The sequence below is a fragment of the Canis lupus genome, chromosome 20, assembly GCF_048164855.1.
Source record: "Canis lupus baileyi chromosome 20, mCanLup2.hap1, whole genome shotgun sequence".
NCBI classification, from domain to species: domain Eukaryota; kingdom Metazoa; phylum Chordata; class Mammalia; order Carnivora; family Canidae; genus Canis; species Canis lupus.
Window position 1 is genome coordinate 30,873,520 of NC_132857.1, and position 22,751 is coordinate 30,896,270.

Consider the following 22,751-nt stretch of genomic DNA (forward strand, 5'->3'; position numbering starts at 1 on the left):
ATTAAGGAAGGAATCAAATCTCTCCCAAGTACAGAATCATTTATGTCCCCTCTGTTTTCAGCAACAGGAATGATTTACCTCCAATGACAGCTGAGTCACTTCGAACTGCATTGGTGAGTGGTTCTCGCTCATCTGTCTTCCCAAAGGGATCTGCAAAGAGTAAAAGACATGACACTCACTCCTGACTCAAAGTACAGGAAGGAGGTCTACAATATGGACTTGAGATGATGACGTATCTGTGGATTAGACCAAGTGCTCTCAAACAGTTGTGAGCTTGCTTTTTTTTTTTTTTTTTTTTTTAGAAACCCAGACAAACATACACACAAAAGTACAAAACTTCCACCCCATAGTTCCATGACTAGTAGCTTCTATGTCAGCTGTAAGATAATTGGCTGAAACAAATGATGGTAGAACCCACCCATATCTGCTTTCACCTACATTTTACCTCCCAGCCTAACCTAGGGTACCCTCTCTGCTTGGTTGGACTCTCCTTCTTCATTACAATAGCCTCTTACCTCAAGCATGCATATGCTCTCTGCTTCAGAGGTTTCTTTAGCTGCTCAAGGATTCTGAGTCCATTGACAGGGAAAGACAAAAGTGCTGGAGGATTAACACCCCCAAGAAACCCTCAATGACAGGGAGAGGGATTTCACTATGTACATTAACATAAATGGTCAAAGAAAAAAGATCATTAAATTTGAAGGCACATAGACCTGGATTTGAATCTTGCTCTGCCACTTGTTGAACTAGAGACATTTTTAAATAACAAATCTGCAAATGTATTACAAGGGGGTAATGATATCCATATGTATGCATATAGCACACGTGGAATGTTCAATACAATATTGGATGACATCAGCATCCCTTCATCCTCAGAAAACGCCTACAACATAAGTATTATTTTTCCCACTTCACGGATAGGAGATTAGGTTGAAGTTATTTGTTTGTTTATTTGTTTTTAAAAATGTTTTCTATTTTTTTTCATGAGACACACACAGAGAGAGAGAGAGAGAGAGAGAGAAGCAGAGACACAGGCAGAGGGAGAAGCAGACTCCATGCAGGGAGCCTGATGCAGGACTCAATCCTGGGACTCTGGGACAAGTCGAAGGCAGAAGCTCAACCACTAAGACACCCAGGAATCCCTACATTGAAGTTATTTAGTAACATGTCTGGAGTTCTATAAGAGTTAGAATTCAAATCAAGGCTAGTCAACTGTCACATTCTGTTTCCTTCTATTACACCTCACTGCTTCCAGGAAAACACCAAACTTGGTGATGAGTAGGCAACAGCAAAAATCAGTCCCCTTTCTTTGTTCATGATTAATAACTTATTTGGCAGTTGATTACCATGCTTGATTAAGACAAATCCCAGGTACAGTTCAAGACACTCATGATGGTGGTGACTAAGGAAAGACAGAAAAGGTGTTTTAGGGAGGGGTAAAATAAGAGAAGATGTATAAATGATAATGCTGTGGGGCCTTTTTATTATTATGAAAGGCTGATTTTAATCACATGAATTATATTAGTTCAACAACTAGCCTGCCCATCTCTGATCCTAAACTCTTCGATCCTCAGAGAAGTAGTCAAACTGTAGTGATATATATACACATACATATATATGTATGTATATACACACACACACACACACATGCATTGAGTTCTAACTACTCATCATATTAAAAGTGGGATTATATTCAACACATATAATATTCAAAACCATGAGAAACCAGTCATAACTCTTAACTATCTGTAATCATATAAAGTAAGGGCTTGCATAATACTAGCCTTTAACCTAGAAACTTCTTGAAGATATCAAAAGTAGTGCTATCAAAAGAAGGCAGTTTCCCCTGGGTATTCTGTGTACCTGATGAAGAGTGCACCGTGGTCACTGTATTCACATCCACATCCACCATGGAGCCACAGCTGGATTCCATCAGGGTCCCTTGGACAGTCACAGGTGCAATGGTGGCATGACGCAGGGCTGCCTTCAAGGGTGCTACCTGGTTATACTGGACTGAAGACAGGCATCCAACAAAACCCAGGGTGTTGGCTTTGGCAATTTCAGAATCCAATCCAAGATGCTCTGCAACATGAAAGACACTCCTGTGTTTTACAGTTGTTTGTTTTCCAAACTATGTTCCATATCCTCTTTAAATAATGTCTAAAATCACGGAATTTACCTTACAGTCCGTTGAGTACGGGAAATCATCTCCTGTCTCTCTTCCCATACCTTACCTCCACACTATAAGCATCAATTTATCAACAACATATCATAGAAAACCGTTAGGGCCATCTTTGCCTTGAGATAACATTTCAAACTTCTAAATTCTCATTCATGTATTTTATGAACTGTAACAAAGACTTAATAAATCTGTTCTACAGTCTAGATGTTTTATAAAATGTATTTCATTATCCCCATCACCATTTATCTATGGATGCTGGGAATTAGTACAAGTACATTACAGTGTTCATTACAACATTGAACTCAAAAATGTCACAAAGAAAAAAAAATGGATTAAAGAGAATAGAAGTCAAAGTAGCCCTTCCATAAATGTCTCATGTTCAGTGTTTTAAGTGGCCTGTATAAACTGACCATCTATTCAAGATTTTCACCTGCTTAGTTCTGTTCATGGTGCTGGTTGGAGAGCACTGATTTTCTGATAGCAATTTTCCAAAGTATCTTTGAGTCTTTGTAAAAGGTGAAGAGGCAATCATTTATGATTCACAGCAAGATCTAATGTCTTATTTTCTTCAAGTTTGGTAGTCAGATTATTCAGTAGCCCCTTTCTCTTTTAGTAAAGATCATTTGAACAAATTGCTAAGATACAATTACATAAAATTGCAATACACATGAGCTGCTTCTTTTTTTCTTAAGGTATAACGGTTTCAACCTACCTAAATGGTTCAAAAGGTTATCTAATTGTGATGATCTGTTTATTTTCTGGAAGAGGGCAAGGACTTCCCTCTCCACCCAGCAGAGATTATAATTTATTTCAAATCCACAAAGATCAGATTGCCTCCATGTATCTCCAAGCAAGAATTATTTTGGCAGTATGTAGGAAAAGATGTGATGAGAATACGGAAAAAAAGGAAAAATTAATATCTCTTGTTAATGCCTTTTCTAGTTTTCCCTTATGTTCTCCGCCTTCAATACCCATATAAACCTCACTAGTTTATCATCCCTCTCTTCTTACTGGAAAAGTAAAGAAACCATGTGTATTCATTTTATGAGGCCATTGTAACAAATTGCCACAAATACGAACAATTTAAATTAAACAATGCAACACAACTTTATTGTGTTATAATTCTATAGAAGTCTGACAGGGGTTTCCCTGCACTAAAATCAAGGTGCTGGGATCCCTGGGTGGCGCAGCGGTTTGGTGCCTGCCTTTGGCCCAGGGCGCGATCCTGGAGACCCGGGATCGAATCCCACGTCGGGCTCCCGGTGCATGGAGCCTGCTTGTGTCTCTGCCTCTCTCTCTCTCTCTGTGACTATCATAAATAAATAAAAATTAAAAAAAAATAAAATCAAGGTGCTGACAAGGCTGCATTTCTTCTAAAAGTTCTAGGGGATAATCCATTTCTTTGCCTTTTCTAGCTCCCATGAGCCACCCACATTCTTTTTTTTTTTTGTGTGTGTGTGTATTTTTTTATTGGAGTTCGATTTGCCAACATATAGTATAACACCCAGTGCTCATCCCATCAAGTGCCCCCCTCAGTGCCCATCACCCAGTCACCCCCCCAACCCCCCGCCCACCTCCCTTTCCACTACCCCTTGTTCGTTTCCCAGAGTTAGGAGTCTCTCATGTTCTGTCACCCTCACTGATACTTCCCATTCATTTTCTCTCCTATCCCCCATAATCCCTTTCACTATTTTTTATATTCCCCAAATGAATGAAACCATATAATGTTTGTCTTTCTTCTATCGACTTACTTCACTCAGCATAATACCCTCCAGTTACATCCACGTTGAAGCAAATGGTGACTATTTGTCGTTTCTAATGGCTGAGGAATATTCCATTGTATACATAGACCACATCTTCTTTATCCATTCATCTTTCGATGGACACCGAGGCTCCTTCCACAGTTTGGCTATTGTGGACATTGCTGCTAGAAACATCGTGGTGCAGGTGTCCTGGCGTTTCACTGCATCTGTATCTTTGGGGTAAATCCCCAGCAGTGCAATTGCTGGGTCGTAGGGCAGGTCTATTTTTAACTCTTTGCGGAACTACAACACAGTTGTCCAGAGTGGCTGCACCAGTTCACATTCCCACCAGCAGTGCAAAAGGGTTCCCCTTTCTCCACATCCTCTCCAATATTTGTTGTTTCCTGCCTTGTTAATTTTCCCCATTCTCACTGGCGTGAGGTGGTATCTCATTGTGGTTTTGATTTGTATTTCCCTAATGGCAAGTGATGCAAAGCATTTTCTCATGTACTTGTTGGCCATGTGTAGGTCTTCTTTGGTGAGATTTCTGTTCATGTCTTCTGCCATTTCATGATTGGATTGTTTGTTTCTTTGCTGTTGAGTTTAAGAAGTTCTTTATAGATCTTGGATACTAGCCCGTTATCTGATATGTCATTTGCCAAGATCTTCTCCCATTCTGTAGGTTGTCTTTTGGTTTTACTGACTGTTTCTTTTGCTGTGCAGAAGCTTTTTCTCTTGATGAAGTCCCAATAGTTCATTTTTGCTTTTGTTTCCCTTGCCTTCATAGATGTATCTTGCAAGAAGTTGCTGTGGCCAAGTTCAAAAAGGGTGTTGCCTGTGTTTTCCTCTAGGATTTTTTTTTTAAGATTTTATTTATTTATTCATGAGAGACACAGATAGACAGAGGCAGAGACACAGTCATGCAGGGAGCCCTATGTGGGACTCAATCCCGAGACTCCAGGATTACGCCCTGGGCAGAATGCAGGCACTAAACCACTGAGCCACCCAGGAATCCCCTCCCTCTAGGATTTTGATGGATTCTTGTCTCACATTTAGACCTTTCATCCATTTTAAGTTTATCTTTGTGTATGGTGTAAGAGAATGGTCTAGCTTCATTCTTCTGCATGAGCCACCCACATTCCTGTGGCTTCCCATATCTTCAAAGCTAGCTCTGTTGCATGTCTTTGTGTCTTTCCTCCACAGTTACACCTGCTTCTAATTCTCTTTTGTTGACTCCCTTTTTCACTCTAAGGAACCTTGTGAATACAGCGGGCTCACCCAAATGCTCTAGGATAATCTCTTTATTTTAAAGCTAGCTGATTAGTAACATTGATTTCATTTGCAATCTTATTTCCTTCTTGCCACTTAACGAAATATATTCACAGGTTCTGAGGATTAGGACTTGGGTATTTCTGTGGCTCATTATTCTTCCTACTACTGCATATCTGAGATTCCATGAGAATTTTTCAGGTAAAGATAATGAGAATTCAACAGATATGTAAGGTGACACTTCTTTAAATGTAAAAGAACATTGGAGTGGAGAGGAAACTGCTGATTTCCAAATATTCCAATACATATGCCACAGTAGTGGTACATATTTGTTACTCGTTAAAGGATTACATGTATATTTTTTTCTCTTTTTTTTAAGATTTTATTTGTTTATTCATGAGAGACACAGAGAGAGGCAGATACACAGGCAGAGGGAGAAGCAGGCTCCCTGCAGGAAGCCCAATGTGAGACTTGATCCCAGAACTCCCAGATCACACCCTGGGCCAAAGGCAGATTCTCAACTGCTGAGCCATCCCTGTGTATTTATTTCTTAATATGGGCTTCAAAAGACTGTCGCGTAAGAGACTTTTTGAACACTGTCATGCAACTATTTCCCAGGCCAAAAAGCTTTCTTTAATGAAGACTGTGTACTCTTGCTAAATGGCACTAGAATTCAATGTACCCAGCTATAATTCCAAATGCACATTCTCTACTGATTGGTAGTTCTCAAGAGGTAAAGTTAGAGATCAGAGCATTTAGAAGAGCAGAAGATAGGAAAAGAAGAGCAGAAACTAGCATGAAGTTTTTGCATTGTAGGAAAGCAGTGGAAAGTAACATGTCATTGTCACCATACCTTAAGGGTCTAAGTCAAAAATGCCCAATCTCATTCCCAGAACCCAGGTAGAAAGAAGCCTCTATCAGGGCCAAGGTCCTTGAAAGACATCACTATAGTAACTGCTAGGAATACAAGCTCCAGATACAAGAAAAAGTATATAGATAAATAGGGGAAAATGACAGAAAATGACATTCTCTCCTTAAAGGAAGAGATGTTTTGAATAAAGTCTTACGTTTAGGAAAGTGTATTTATTCTAGATATATAATAAAGATGGGAACTTGGAAATGTTTCTGAAAAGAAATGAAGAGGGAAAGAATCCCTGATAGGAGAAAATACTCCCACCATGAGGTCTGATAGAATCATTTCTCAGATCTTTGCACATATGGAGAGGCAAAATAAAAAATAAAAATGTTAGGATTACTCCAAATTATTATCCTTCTTATAACCTTGTTAACTAATATGTGGTAGGGAGTACTCATTTGCTAAAAATAATTTAAAAGCTGCAAATAATAATCCCCATTTATTAAACACCTCTCACATAACTATGCTACAATTGTGTCAGAGTATTATTTCTTTTCCCCTCAAAGGTTCTTCCAGATATCTGTTACTATCACCCAAAATTTATGGATGGAGACACTGGTACTCAGAAAAATTAAAAGAATATAAAAAGATCATATGGCGAAGTTGAAGCTCAATTAAAGTTGAGGTTATAACTTGAAATGCCAAACTTTTTTTTTTTTTTAACTCTTCCTGTTCAGTTAACCCCTCTGCTGGAAACATCTGGTTTGATTCCATCTCCACCATTTTCTGTGGATTATTGGGTAAATTAACCTTTCTGGGATTTATTTTCTATTACCAGAAGGTAGAGATAACAAATTAAATTAAATTAAATTAAATTGTTGATGTCAATTCCTTTTTAATTTTTTTAGATTGATTGATTTATTTATATATTTCGAGCTTAAGTGGGTAGAGAGGCAGAGTGAGAAGGAAAGAGAGAGAGAGAGAAGTAGACTCACCTACGAGCGCAGAGCCCTAGGTGGGGCTCCATCTCATGACCCTGAGATCATTACCTGAGCTGAAACCAAGAGTCAATGCTTAATCAACTGAGCCACACAGACACCCGTAAATGCCTTTTATTTGTAACTGAAATTGAGTTGATATATAATAGAATAGTAATTTCAAGTATATAATATAGTGAATTGACAATTATGTACATTACAAAATACAAGTGTAGTTTTATCATCTGTCACATGATTGTAAAATATTATTGACTATATTGTCTATGCTGCACTTTTCAGCCCCATGACTTCTTTATTTTATAATTGGAATGTTGTACCTCTTAACCTCCTTCACTATTTTACCCATCCCCCCACCTCATTTCCCTCTGGCAGCCATCAGTTTGCTTTCTGTATCTTTGGGTCTGATTCAGGTTTTATGGTTGTTTGTTCGTTTGTTTTGTTTCTTAGATTCCATATATAAATAAAGTCATATGTTATTTGTCTTTCTCTGACTTATTTTGCTTAGTATAATACCCTCTTGGCCCATCCATCTTGCTGCACATGACACAATCTCCTATGGCTGAGTAATATTCTATTGTGTGTGTATTTTCCTTATCCATTCATCTGTCCATGATTATGTGGGTTGCTTCTGTATGTTGGCTATGGTAAATACTGCTGCAATAAACACTGGTGTGCATAGATCTTTGTAAGTCAATGTTTTAGTTTTCTTTGGGGAAATACCCAGCAGGGCAATTACTGGATCATATGGTAGCTCTACTTTTTAAAAATTTTTGAGGACTCTCCATATTGTTTTCCATATTGGTTGCATCAATTTATATTCCCACAAATAGTGCATGAGGGCTCTCTTTCCTCCACATCCTTGACAACACTTATTACTTATCTTTTTTTTTTTTTTATTCTAGCCATTCTGAATGTTATGAGGTGATATTATGCTTTGGATTTGCAAGTGAAATTCCAAACTCTTTATCTAAGCTATGCTGCCAGCCTAAAAAGTTCCACCAACAAATCCTAGGTAGAAAAGATATTTTCTACATATCCTAGGTAGAAAGGATATTTTTATATAACTAAGAAGAAATAAGTAGCAAAAACAAAGGAAAGCACAAACTTTGTTTTATACTGAATTCTGTATTATAGTAAAGACATAATTAATTCTTTTTTTTAAAGATTTATTATTATTATTATTATTATTATTATTATTATTATTATTTTCCAGAGAGAGAGAGAGGTAGAGGGAGAAGCCGGCTCCATGCAGGAAGCCTGACATGGGACTCGATCCCAGGTCTCCAGGATCACACCCCAGGCTGCAGGCGGCGCTAAACCGTTGAGCCACCAGAGCTGCCCTGCATTCCCTAATTCATTTTTTTGTTTGTATGTTTGTTTGTTTTTAGGTTGCAATTGCATTCATCAGGAGCAAGGGAGGGATTAATTTATGTGTGGGTTATGGAATGACTACAGAATGAATGAATGAATGAATGCTATCACCTAGAAATAGTAGAACGAGAATGCAAATAATGTCCCCACCAGGGGAAAATGCTGTTCTCTCTCTTACTCTTCCCAAGATTTTCCTTTCCAATCAAGGAGAATAACAGGATTTCTCCTCATACTATTTATCAACATCTGGAAAAACCACAGGTTATCATACAAAGAAAAACCTGAAGTAGTCTGAAATTTAACTACCAGGAGCTACTGGATGGCTCAGTCCACGGGGCGTCTGCCTTTGGCTTCCGTCAGGATCCCAGGTCCTGGATCAAACCCCACATCAGGCTCCCTGCTCTCCCTCTACTGCTCCCCCTGATGGTTCTCTCTCTCTTTCTTTCTCTCAGATAAATAAATAGACTCTTAAAAAATAGATGGCTTGGAATAAATGTATTTAAATAAATGCTTAAGTGATGAATAGACAATAATCATGGATGAGTGGATGTGCAGAATGTTCCAGTAAAGATCATATAAGGCCTCAAATGAGAAAGTCCAGCACATTCAAAACACTGAAAAATCAAGTTAACTCTGCCTTAAAGCAAAGCAAAATATGATTTTCAAAAGATAGGCAGGAAAAAAGAAAGATATTTTGCCCACTTCTATGATACTTATTTATTTCACAATAATGTTTATGAATCTGTCCCCTGACAAGATTGGAAGCTTCATGTTTTCAGGGGAACTGTCCTTTTCGATTTCCACCTTCAATAACTAGGACACTGTGTCCAACACACAGACTGTGTGTTTAGTAAACACTAAAAGGAATTAATGAATGAAAAAATAAATGTTTCATAATCTGAGCAGTAACGCAGCCTAATCAGGAATATTTACATACATTTCAAACTTCTTCATTCTGGCCATTGATCAGCATATAGTTTCTTTACTTTCACATTCACACTCAGGACACACTATGTGGAACTCTCTTTGATGAGGCCAGCCAAGTTCATTAATATTTCGTACAGCTCTGCCAAGAGTGCACATGGAATAGATTCCTCATTATTTCAGCACCTGTTACCTAGAGCTAAATGCACTGTTCATATGGAGTCTGAGTAGCCAAGGACATTTGTTGCTATACATCCCAGTGTCTGTCCTGTTCATTATGACCCCATAGGCTTCAAGAGTCAGGGCCTACACATTGGCCAAGGAAGCATTTCCCAAACACTGCATGACAGCCTCCTTTTCTTCAGTATCAGCCTAAAAGTCCCTTTGTCAGTGAGCACTTCTTTAGATACCTTACCAAGGACCACATTTCTCCTCTTAGTCTCTAGCACTGAAACAAGATGATTTCCTTTTTAACTCATTTCCTCGAAGTTTGTAATTGTGTATATATGTGCGTGTGTGTGTGCATGTGTGATTATTGGTTTAGCATTTAGGCACCACTCCAAACGACAAGTTTTAGGAAGAAAGTGTGCTTATTTGCCTACCACTAACTACTTAATTTCTAACATAGTATTTCAGACATAGAGGTCGCTAAATAAATCTGTTGGATGATTGAATGAGTCTGCATGGAACGGGGTCTGGCCCATAATAGGTCTTCCATAACTCTTTAAAGTAAAAATATATACATACATGCATACATATAAATGCTAATGATGCAAGAAGACTAAAAAATAACCAGGCCAATTCAGTAAACAAAAGTTCTGCCATTTAAAGATTCATTATTTGAACTGAACAACTCAGTACCTGAACTATATTTTTCATTTTTAAATTGGGTTGCTTGGTTATGTGCATTATGCACAGGCACCTCTATGGATGTAGGATAGTGACTACTGAACCAGTTAAACCTTAGCAACAATTTCCAAAATAAAAAGCTTTAGCTATCATACCCCCAATTGCAATTCTGCTTGTTTTCCATAGAAAAATCACTTTTCTGACTTTAAAACTGGGATTTGGAAGCTGAGATTCAAAGAAACAAAAATAGTTCCTTCTAGGTTACTGATTATTTGATGTGGGGGTCAGAATCAAACTCAGGTGTATTAATTTATACCTATGTTGTTTATTCTGTTAGAGGAAATGAGGAAAACTGAGATCCTACATTTCCTAACAGCCTTTTAACAGAGTCCAAAAATAATCTATAGAAATACATTCTAAAAAAAAAAAAGAAATATATTCTACTCTGATATGGAATTGCTAATTGTGGAGTTAAAGCATCAAGTAGAGTAAAAGCCATCCTGAGCACCTTTCAGATTTTTGATGTTCTTTCTTTCTTTTTTGTTTGTTTGTTTGTTGTAACAGATTTAAGTGAGACAAGGAATGCTCTGAGCATGGAAGGTAAGGGTTCCTCCTCTGTGGCTGTCTCAACTTCAAGCTGTAGCAAGGTGGTTGTGCAGTTCCAGGCATCACACCATGACCACATCCAGACCCAGCAAAATCCAGGAGAAAAGAAAAGAAAAAAGCCACCTCATTCCTCATCCTGTGTTTTTTTGTTTTGTTTTGTTTTGTTTTTGTTTTTGTTTTTTAAGAATGAAGAATCTTGGAGCACCTGTGGCAGGCACACAATTAGTTAAGTGTCCAACCCTTGAAGGTGGGATCTCATGTCATAAAATCAAGTCCCACATCAGGCTCCATGCTCAGTGCAGAGTCTGCTTAAGTTTCTCTCTTCCTCTTGCTCCTTGACACCATGCACATGCCCTCTCTAAAATAAATAAATAAATCTTTTTTTTTTTTTTTTTTTTTTTAAGAATGAAGAATCCTTTCTCAGAAAATATTTACTCGGCAACCTCTGCTACCTGCAGACTTCCTCTAATTGGCCATATTGTGTCACATGTTCATGCCTATTCAAATCTCTGGCAGTGAAAATGGACCATAGTTTTTGCTTAGATCAGAAGTGCTTAAGAGCTGCTTTTGATCTTAAGACCCATTTCTACTCTTAAAAATTCTGAAAAAAAAATTCTGAAGAAATTTTTGAATATCTATATCTGTTTTGTATCTATCAATATCCCCTGTATTAGAAATCAAAGCTCAGGAAATTTGAAAACAAGAACTCACAGTACACATTCCATTAGCTGTCTGAGTGGAGATACCATAACACATCTTGTAGCCTCTGAAAAAACACCATTCTACATGTGTGAGAGGACATAACAAAAACACATGTCTAGTGTGAAAATGAAGATGGTTTTAATGTTGTGGATTCTCTGAAAGGGTCCCAGGACTCCCTCCAAGCCCACCCCAATAACCATGGACCAAACTTTGAAAACCACAGTTTCAGACAATTAGGAGGTATCCTCCAGGACTTCCGATGGAGGAAAACTTTCAAAGAGCACATGGCTTCATGGAGGAGCATGAATGCTTAAATAAAACTGGGATTTTGTTAGGAAGGGGGAAAGTAAAAAAGGATGATGGGTAGGCAACTAATACTGTTAGCTGCATACACACACACACACACACCAATCTCTGGAAGCCAAGCAAGATACATATATACATACATACATATATAGGAAGCCATCTAAATAACATTAAATAACAAAGTCATTTCAGTAAACAAAAGTTCTACCTTTTAAAAACCCTACCTTTCCCCACATATTCAGTTTAAATGGCAGTTAGTTTTGATAAGCTATACATTGACCTTTTATGAAGATCTTAATGTCTAGGTTGAATGACCTAAATTTGGCTGCTCCAAATAAGGGAAAATAGAGCTATTCTTTAGGGACAGAATGGAGACCAGCCACAACAAAATTATCCTGCTGGTGATGATTATATTTGATGCTGCCTTTTTTCTTTCTTTCTTTCTTTCTTTCTTTCTTTCTTTCTTTCTTTCTTTCTTTCTTTCCCAATTATCTTCTATTCTAACCTGTATCACATACCTCATAACACTAGACACTATTATATGTTTATGTCATTCAGATAAACCTTTGAAATACTGCTCCATAATAATACTAGGAGTACTAATTATTGAGCATCTATCAGATTAAGTGGGAAAGCATCATATAGATAAATAGCACACATTAGCTTTAAGAGTTGGAAAAGACAGAGTAGTATGGAATTATACTGTCTCTGTGATGAAGAAAATAAATTCACAAGGATTCAAAATCACTGTAGCTAGAATGCTTGGCTCTTCTATTATAATTTTCCCCTTATGTATCATACTATCCCTCTGAACCTACAAACAAGAGCTTAATAGCTTGCTTAATTTACAAAATGGTTTACCTGATAATTTTAGACAATTAGTACACCACAGATATATTGTGTTATGGTGAGGCTACATAACAGTGCAGTGCAGGCTTGAACTCTGTGTCCTCTGGCTGTGTGTCTGTAGAAGTGACTGGATCAGTATAGTCCAAGGGCCTGGCACCTGAACTTTCTGGTGAACATAACACTATCTGTGCTGCTCTTAGCACCTTGGGGATGGAAGGGAGACATAATTTGTCTTTGTATTTCTAGACTATCACCCAATAAGCAATTGATGATTTTTATATTAAATAGGTAGGATTCATTAAAATAACATCTGTGACAGGTTAACCATGAAGAACATACTTCATTTCTCAGTTCCCCAGTAGGTGATATTGAGCTGATCATAATATATATTTTGATATTTTGATTTGCAAGACATATGATGTGGTAGAGAATAATAGTCCCCTGAAGATGTCCATATCCTAATCCTCAGAACATTGAATATGTCACTTTATCTGGGAAAAGGGACTTTATAGTATGATTAAGTTAAGGGTCATGAGATGCAAAGATTATCCTGGGTTATCCAGGTAAGCCCAGTATAATCACAAGGGTCCGTATAAGAATAAGACAAGAAGGTCAAAGGCAGCAGCAGGAGATGTGGTAAGAGAAGCAAGAAGTTCTAACAATATGAGGCAAGTGCTATAAGCCAAAGAATGCAAATGACTACTGTAAGGAAAAGGGAAGAGATTTGCCCCTGAAACTCCCAAAAGGAACACAGCTCTGCCTCATTTCACCCTCATAAAGATTATTTAACACTTCTAACCTCCAGAACTATATGACAAATTTATGTTGTTATTAGCCACCAAGTTTGTGATAATTTGTTACAGCAACAATAAGAAAACAGTACACATAGGAACATTCTTTATGAATGTTAAAGTGGTTCTATTTCCACTTTTAAAACATGCTTAGATATTAATATTTTAGTGGCTATATAACAATAGTAATTTTTTCATTTAAATATTTCTATTCAATAAAGTTGGTGCTTGCAAAGTCTCCACTTTGTATGGCTCCAATTTCAATTACCACAATTTAAATAACTCCAGTCCCCAAGCAACATAGTTTAAATTTTACTGATCATAGTATACTAACTAGGAATAATTTATAAAGTACAAATTCTCCTGCTTGTTCTTCAGTCCACAAATATGTAAATTGCAGATGCTCACCATAATTAGGGACCAATCACATCATTTCTTTCAAAGTCTACAGGTGATTGGTCACTGGGCCATCTGTTATTCAGGTCCCACACAGACAGCAAAGCACAGAGTTGTGTTGCTTCTTCGTCTCTCAATCATAAGCCCATGTGACATTTTACAAAAATAGATAATCAAAAGGGGAATTGGTCAACAAGGATGAAAATACAGAAAAGAGATTAAAAATTACACTGAAAGTTAAATTCAAATGTAAAGGGATTTATAAAAAAATAGCTGACCATGGAAATGCTGACACACACTATTTGACAGACTCTAGATCTTCAGCCACAGGAAATTATCAGAGGAAATATAAATTGATACAAATGAAGTGGATTCATGACAAAGAGAATGACAATGTCCCAGAGGAAGTGATACGGCAGTAATCCTCACATTAAAAGAAATAGCCAAGACATTTCATGACATTGAAAGCACAAAGGATAACATGTTAGAAACTGATCCAAACTTAGGCATATGACAAGTCACCATAGCATAGAAAAGATATTCCCTCCCTATTTGTCATACAACGAGAAGGCAAGCACTGTTAAAACTACACTTTATAAGGTTTTTTTTTTTTCCAAACACAGTAATTCTCAATGTTTCTAATATTTTGGGTTACAGTATGTAACTAATATTACTAAACAAATATCAGTTTTACTATTTTTTTTTCATTTCCCTAAGAGAGTTTTTAATGCTGTGGGAGAAAAAGTTAAAGGTAATAGAACTATCAAAATTTTTCTCATGTATTATTAAGAACTTTCATCCCAAGTGTAGCATGTGTGATCACTTCTAACTGTTCTACAGTGCCATGTTAAACAAGAATTGCCTGTATCATATTCACAATGAAAAGATGACTAAGTCTATACCAAATGCTTATTTTAAGTGCCTTGTGATAATAAAACACCATTTGTATTATTACCTACTTTTTAAAAGTTAGGAAACAAAGACAAAAAATAGTTAAACAATATACCCAAAGTGACAGAGCTAAGATTTGAACTTAGCCTGTGTAGCTCAGCCCCAGACTGCAGGACATGACACTGTCTTCCTCTCTCAAACTGCTAACACTCATAGAGCTTCAGTCATGTATGAGGCTTTGTGTTGCTTAAGCTAAATGAGCATGTCTGTGTGATGATCACATCACAACAATCTTGTAGAATAGGAACGATGTTAATCTCCATGCTACAGAATAAAGAAATTAAGGTTTAGAGAAATAAGCCACTTGTCCAAATTCCTATAGTCAGTGGTAAACCTTGATTCCAGACAGAGCCTAGGTGTGGAGATGTAGAAACTCAATAAATGTGTTCCGTGATTAGACCTTTAAATTCTATTCTATATGTTTTGTTTTGTTTTTCCCTCAGAACAAGGTTAGAATTTTTTCCATGAATTTAACCTTCTTTGGCAAAGTGTGCTCATCCGAGAGAACCAAACTCTTCCTGATGAAAGGAGATGTTAAGTGACTGTCAATCTAATGAAGTAATAATGTTCGGTAACTAGTTACTATGCTCTTCTTCCGGAGCACATTTATATTTATATTTTAAAAATGAATCTTCAAAGATTTCATAAAAAGAAGCAGCATATTTCTGAGATTTCTGAGCCTGGAATTGGTGTGTTTTATAGAATGCTTTGAATCATACCACATACGTAATTCAGTAAATAGTAATTGAAGACAAGCAGGTACGCCACAATTATAGTGCAGTATCCACCAGCAGGGCAATTGCCCCAGCCCAGAAACCTCCTCCTCCAGGTAGTCTCCTTTCCATGCAAGTTTACAGAGTGTGTTCTCTCCTCAAAACCTACAGAATTCACAACAAGATGACTTCCAAAATAATAGAGATCAAACTGGTTTCATGACCCAGATGTGAACAAAGATTTCATCCACTGACTTCTCTGTAAGGCAAGGGACACATAAGGGAATGTTGCAACCCTCAGTCATCAGTTCTTGGTAATATATATCATTGTTCTTCTATCAGAGTTTTTGGGTTTGGCTAAAATAGTGGCATTTCCTTTCCTCTTTCTCCATCTGACTCAAAGAGTACAAACCCACAAATTATCCATAGTTATTTGCATTTGACTGCATATATCAGGAAAAAGAGAAATGAAGAAATAATAATAGCTCAAAACTATTTTTTCTCAGCTAGTAGGTTGGATGTGAACCAGTGTAGAGTTAGTATCTTAGTTCCAGATATCACTAGATTTTTTCCTAGATTTACACTTTCAGCTCCATAGATTAGATCCTTTTTCTTCCTCTTCATAATCTAAGTTTAGGAGCACCAGCTACTAGGTCTATTTTCCAGGCAGTAGAAAGTAGGGAGGGTGAAGGGCACACTTGCTAAGTCAGGCCTTTTGGAAAAATCTAGTGACTTTTGCTTCAAGCTCATTGTCCAGACAATGTTGCACGACCAGTTTTATCCCAAGAAGAAGGCTAGGAATGTACTAAACAATTGGGAACAAAAACAAAACCAGAAAACACTACTATGTTCTATTAAGAAGAGGAGAATAAATATTGAATATCATGTATTGAATATCATGTATCATTTTTACACTCTCTGACTCAACATTCTTCAGCCAAACTTTCTTCTTTACATTTTCATTCAATTAAACAATTGTGCAACTTCCCCTCCAGACACAGATTTTTGTTATCAATGAATCAGACTGCTCCCTGGGTTCAACATTTGAATATCTCACTGATTAACATTGTGTCCTTAGTATATTCCATGATATTTTTTGAGCTGTTTACTCGTTTATAAAATGGGAATGAGTAGAGTGCATGCATGGGCACAAGGGGCCACAATAATTTACATTCCTTCCATTGAGACATAGCTCTGTATTCCCTCCCTTTGAACATGAATTGACTTGTGATTGCTTTGATCAATGGAACACATTGCAAATGATACTCTGCCAATTCCAGAACTAATTGTCATGTGGGCTGGCACCTTCTGCCCCAAGCTACCATGTAAGAAGCCCTACTGCCCTGATCGATCATGTGGACAGATCTTGGGACTAAACAGAGAAAGAGAAGGGCTTGCTTGAGCTGAGCCTTCTAGATGCACCTTCCAAGGCACCACACTCATGAACAAATATGTCTTAGATTCTCCAGACTGGCCTGGCTATTAGCCAGATATCACCAAGATACTCTAGTTAATTCTTCAAGGAGCTAAAGGACCAATGAGGCAAGATCTGCCCACATTCCTATCCCACACAATCATTAAATATTTTTAAATAGATGTTGGATTAAACTACTAAATTATGGGATCGTTTGACATCCAGCAAAAAATACTTAAGATTCTGCCTCATATTTGATGTGAAGATTACATGTAAAATGAAGGTAAAGCTCCTCAAGCTCCTTATGGCCTTGCACACAGTAAATACTTAACAATGCTTATCTAATAAATCTAATATATTATTCTCTAAGATTCCACACTGCTGCCTATGGAAGGAGATGCCTGTCTGTTCAATGCAGATCTCTATCATGCACTCACCACTTCAGAACTAAGTTTCCTAATTAACCTTTAAGCTAACATGTTAACTTTGATTTAGCTATGTCATTCCTCCTCATGTGCTAATTTTTTGTATAAGATCTCAAGTTCTGTGAAACGGGGTTTATATTTCATATACTTCTTATTAAACACTGTATGGCATAGTAGAATAAATATGATCTCTGGAACCAGGTAAATCTGGCTTGCTTACCACTTCTTCCAATTAATGAATGGGTGGTTGGGCATTATAGTTTGAATTTTCCCAAAATCAGACTATAAGGCAAGCACTAAAGTTGCAGTACTTTACTTGGGAAGTGAAGTAAAACACTGGCGGGGTAGGGGAGAAGATAAAAGTGGGAAAGAAACTAGTGATGTGTGCATTATCATACCAACCAGAGCCCAACTATAACTAAATCCTCCTGGGAAAACACTAGAAGAAAACGAGGAACACACATCAGATTTATCCTGACTGGTGGAAAGGAGCTGGGGTATTTATACACTAGCTCATATAAATACCCCAGCAGCTGGGGTATTTATACACTAGCTCATACACTACCACCCATCATGATGGTGGGTTTTTCCCAGCAGGCATTGAAACACTGACATGTCTGGCCTGCCAAGTAAACAGGCAAAGCATGCTCTAGTAGCCAAAGAAAGCCCTCTGTAAAATGACTTTAGGTGCTGGAAACTGGAAATGAGCTGGCATTAAAATGGAAAAGGCAAGTTACTGAACTTTAATTTCCCCATCTCTCAAATTAGGATAAAAATAACTAATCAAAAAATCATTATGCTTTAGAGTATTATTCCTACTATTCTCAGAGTCCTGTTCTTATGGAATTCACAGATATCATCGAGTAAAGTTGGGGAAATAGCTGAAATCAGTAGATGATATTTGATAGGAACTCATTCTATTAAAAATAACAATCCATTACCCTCTTTAAAATATGTATTCCAGTCATCCTAGAAACAGCAGAGATAACAGTAGAGATGCTACTTAGTTTAAAACATTCAAATACTGGGACGATGGGTGGCTCAGCGGTTGAGCATCAGCCTTTGGCTCAGGTCATAATCCTGGAGTCCTGGGATCGAGTCCCACATTGGGCTCTCCACGAAGAGTCTGCCTCTCCCTCTGCCTATGTCTCTGCCTCTCTCTCTGTGTCTCTCATGAATATATAAAATCTTTAAAAAAAACATTCAAATACTTTAATAAAAGCAAAATGAATATACCAAGCAAATGGGGAAAAAAAAAAAAAACTTGTGTGACATAATGATAATGGGAAAACATGTGCTGCCATTTTTATCCTATCAATTATTGGCATTAGCAGTAACAGATAAAAGTTTTTGCATTTTAAATTGATCAATAAATACCACCCATCATATAGGGGCACTTGCGTATATGACTGCAAAAACACCTCACACTATGATAACAAAAATAATACCACAGGTTAGAAAAGAGCTCTCTAGCTAAAGAAGACAAAATGGTGTATTTAAGAATTTTATCTCCTTCCTGATTAAAACCATCTATGGTTTTCTATCAAATTACAGGACATCAAACAAATAGTCCTGACTTTTGAGGATCTGGACCTGACTGTTCGTATAAACACACTTGAGAAAAAACTTCAAGTAGACTCACAGCTGAGTGTAGACCCTGATGGAGGGCTTGATCTCAAGACCCTGAGATCATGACCTGAGCTGAACCAAAGAGTCAGAGGCTCAACTGACTGAGCCACCTAAGTATCCTGAGAATAAAAACATTATAAAAGAAAGAGTTAGGAGGCATGGAGTTTCTCATCTGCCAAGTTTTCTTTCAGGCATGAATTTCACAAGAAATCTTTCTATTATTTCCATTTCCATATTCTCCTTTTGTAACTGTGCCTCCATTTAATATTGAAATATCAGGTAGTCACTGTGTATTAAGTACTGTATATAGTGCATACATATTCTTACACACACACACACACACACACACACAATTATTTAGATATCAAAACAATTCTGATAGGTAAGGAATGATTAGTCTTGCTTTACAAATAGGAAAACTGAGGCCTAGGTAAAATGAGGAAATCACCAACGTCTCAAGAAACCAGTGTTTGAGCCAAGCTTGAGCCAAGTTTCAGGATTGGTTTCCTGATATCAGAGCTTATGCTCTCTCCTTATACTTTCCTTCCTTTACTACCTGTGCAAGCTGCACTGCATGCACTCAGGTACTCAGATGAGTCCCAGCTGATGATTAATAAGTAGCTCACTCCTGAATGAGAGATACAGACCTAGCAACACTATTTGGGGAGGTGGGACCACTAAGTTAAAAAAAAAAAAAAAAGATAGGGGGCATGTGGGTGGTTCAGTTTCTTGAGTGTCTGACTCTTGAGTTCAACTAAGGTCATGATCTCAGAATCATGGAATTGAGCCCTGTCCCGAGCATGGAGCCTACTTGGAGCTCCCCCTACTTTCTCTCTCTCTAAAATAATAATAATAATAATAATAATAATAATAATAATAATAAGTAAATAAGTAAGTAAAATCAATCAATCAATCAATCAATCAATCAATCCTCAATGCCTATGGAAGCACTGGATAGAAATAGTTCTTATGATCACTAAAAGTATCTGTACATGAGTCACCCAAGGAAAAGAGTTGGAAATTTCAATTCAGAGCTTTTCAATGTTACCAACATGTTGAAAAGCAAATTGCAATTTCTAACTACTTAGATATGACTCATAGAATTCTAGAGGCTCCAGGGACAGAGTCCAAGGAAAGATATGCATTCTTTGACATTTGAGGCTTAGGAAGATAAGATGTGGTAGTATGTTTGCCTTCTCCAGAATGTACACAGGTAGAGTCTTCAAAGGAGCCCATTTTTTTTTTTTTAGGAGTCCTCTTTAAAGACATATTTATATTGACAGAGGGGGGTGACTGGAGGCATGGGCAAATAGGTAACAACATAGGATTTCCTAAATTGCACTGTTTGTCAAAACTTTGGGTATGACGGCTTTCCAAAGACAGCAATTCCACTCCTAGAAATCTATCTAAGAAAACTGAAAACAGTCATTCAAATAAATACATATACATGAATGTTCACAACAGCAATATTTGCAGAAGCCAAAAGGTAAAAATGTACCCAATATCCATCAGTAACTAAATGGACAACAAAACCTGGTATATCCATACAATGGAATAGTATTTAATCATAATAAGGAATAAAGTACTGATGCATGCTACAATGTTGCTGAACCTCAAAAATTGTGCTAAGTGAAAAAACAAAAACAAGACACCAAAAGTCATAAACTGTATGATTCTATTATACAACATATCCTGAATAGGTAAATCAATAGATTCAGAAAGCAGATTTGTGCTTGCCTAGAGCAAGGAGGAAGGGGCAATGGGGAATGATGGTGAACTGGTTCAGGGTCCCCTTTATGGTGATGTTTGGGAACTGTGTATAAGTAATGCTAGGTCAACACTGTTAATGTGGTAAATATTATTGAATTGTACACCTTACATTGATAATTTTATGTTGTGAGAATTTTACTTTGATAAAAACAATACAAATAAAGAGAAGTTGCTACAATAGTCTATTGATCCATTACCTTGGCCAGGCAATGGTCTGCTGTTATAGCCCAATCCAGCTGTTGCCACGCAGGTATTTTGTAGCTGTGAATGAAATCCATAATCAGTTGACTGGTTATCTTAGATAATCTATGTGGGTCTGATTCAATCCGTTGCAAAGATGTAAGAGCAAAGTGGCTTTTTCAGCTTTGCTGAAGAAGAAATCCCACTGTGCACAACCAATACCTGAGAGTTCCAGCCCACACTTCCCAAGGGCTCACCGTGAGGACTTCAGAGCTCCTGCCCAGCCTCCATGATCACATAAATCCACTCTTTGCAATAAGTCTCAGTATAGTATCTTCACTGGCTGCACTCTGACTGATATGAGTGGGTTCTAAATTTGGAATATTTGGCATCCTAAAGCCTTTTGTTCTGTCACAGCCAACTCTGCAGTGATCCCCTCACAAAGACAGAAATCGTAGAGGAGGAGAAAATAGCTCCAAACAGTGCTCTTTAGAACCTCAACTGCCCATACTTCTTAGAGAAATGAATAAGTAAGTGTTATTGCAGGATTATGACAGGTCAGGGAAATGCCCACCAATCAGGCCACAGATGCTCAGTGGAAAACAAAGGAAATACAAGGTTTTTTCCCCAGCAGATGATGAGCCCCACCAGTGTTCTTTGCCATCATGACTTTCAGAACCACCCTCTGTTCAAGAGGAGACTGGAAAAATCTTTCCTAAGAAATATTGTTATCCCAAGAAGAATGACCTGAGATGCAATTGGATTTTCTCTAATTAAAGGCCCAGCCATACCCTTCAGTGTAGCTCCCAATCAACACATGCTCACCAATTCATTATTCATTACAGGCAAAAAGATTGGGATCACTAGAACTCTAAGAAAACCCTTTAATCAAAGTGAGGGAGATCAAATGACATAACAGAAAATAACTTGGGACAAAGTATGCAGAAATAAGCAGAACACAGGGACACCCCTACATTTACACATAAACAAGGAGACCAATATACTCAGAGGGATAAGGAAAGATAACTCTATTTTGAAACCTAATATTAATCTGCAAGAGCTAAGCTTCCCGTGTATAAAAAAATCCACTCAGTCCTCAAGAGAATCACTCTACCAATAACCAAGGCCCCCAACATCCATAACATGCCAAAGTAACCCCCACCGGCCCCAAGATAATGTGACCCCTTGCTGGAATGGAAGATGCAGATGAGTTTTCCTGTTCAGAGATGGAGAGCAACTCATGCTATGTGCATTTGACACTCATCGGTTTACAAAGTACCTCTAATGGAAAGACCCCACTGCTCAGCATAGCTAGAAATGATATGTTCAAAAACAAGGGCCCGACCCCCTCACCCCCACCCAGAATCAGTAGGGGGACAGTATCCTGGCTACCAATGCTCTACTTCCGATTCCTTTCCCTGGGCCTTTAATACCCTAACAATCCAATTTTTGAGAGTTAGAGATTAATTGTTGTGTGATTACTGCTTGCATGCACTTTCATGTCTCCACTGAGCCCACTGGATTTGCAAGGGCAGAAGCAACCTCACACCTTTCTCCAGTCATCTCTGCACACAAAGTTGCCAAGATCTGCACCGCAGCAGGGGCCTGGGAAGTGCTAGTCAATATGCTGATTGGTTCTTTCTCACTCCTTTTCCAACCTCACCTGGGTCAGCCTGCTGGGTTAGTGACTGCTGGGCTTTGCTGTGACTATGAATAACAGGAGACCTGATTGTTCAGCTGGCATCCAAAGCTCTGAGCCTAGTTCCTCCAAACTATTCAAAACCTCTCAACTAAGCATGGTGCAGAGTGACTAATTGCTCAGTGTTGT

The 22,751-nt window shown here is 37.8% G+C and overlaps 1 protein-coding gene across 1 annotated transcript in view; it reads right to left on the reverse strand.

Moving 5' to 3' along the window:
- The window catches only part of CNTNAP5 (contactin associated protein family member 5), a 796,877-nt gene that overhangs the window by 9,800 nt on the left and 764,326 nt on the right, over nt 1-22,751 (reverse strand). The window contains exons 22-23 of the mRNA XM_072788823.1: nt 1,864-2,082; nt 79-150 (exon numbers count right to left, since the gene is read on the reverse strand). Of these exons, the coding sequence (XP_072644924.1) occupies nt 79-150; nt 1,864-2,082 (291 nt within the window). The remainder of the gene's footprint in view (nt 1-78; nt 151-1,863; nt 2,083-22,751) is intronic.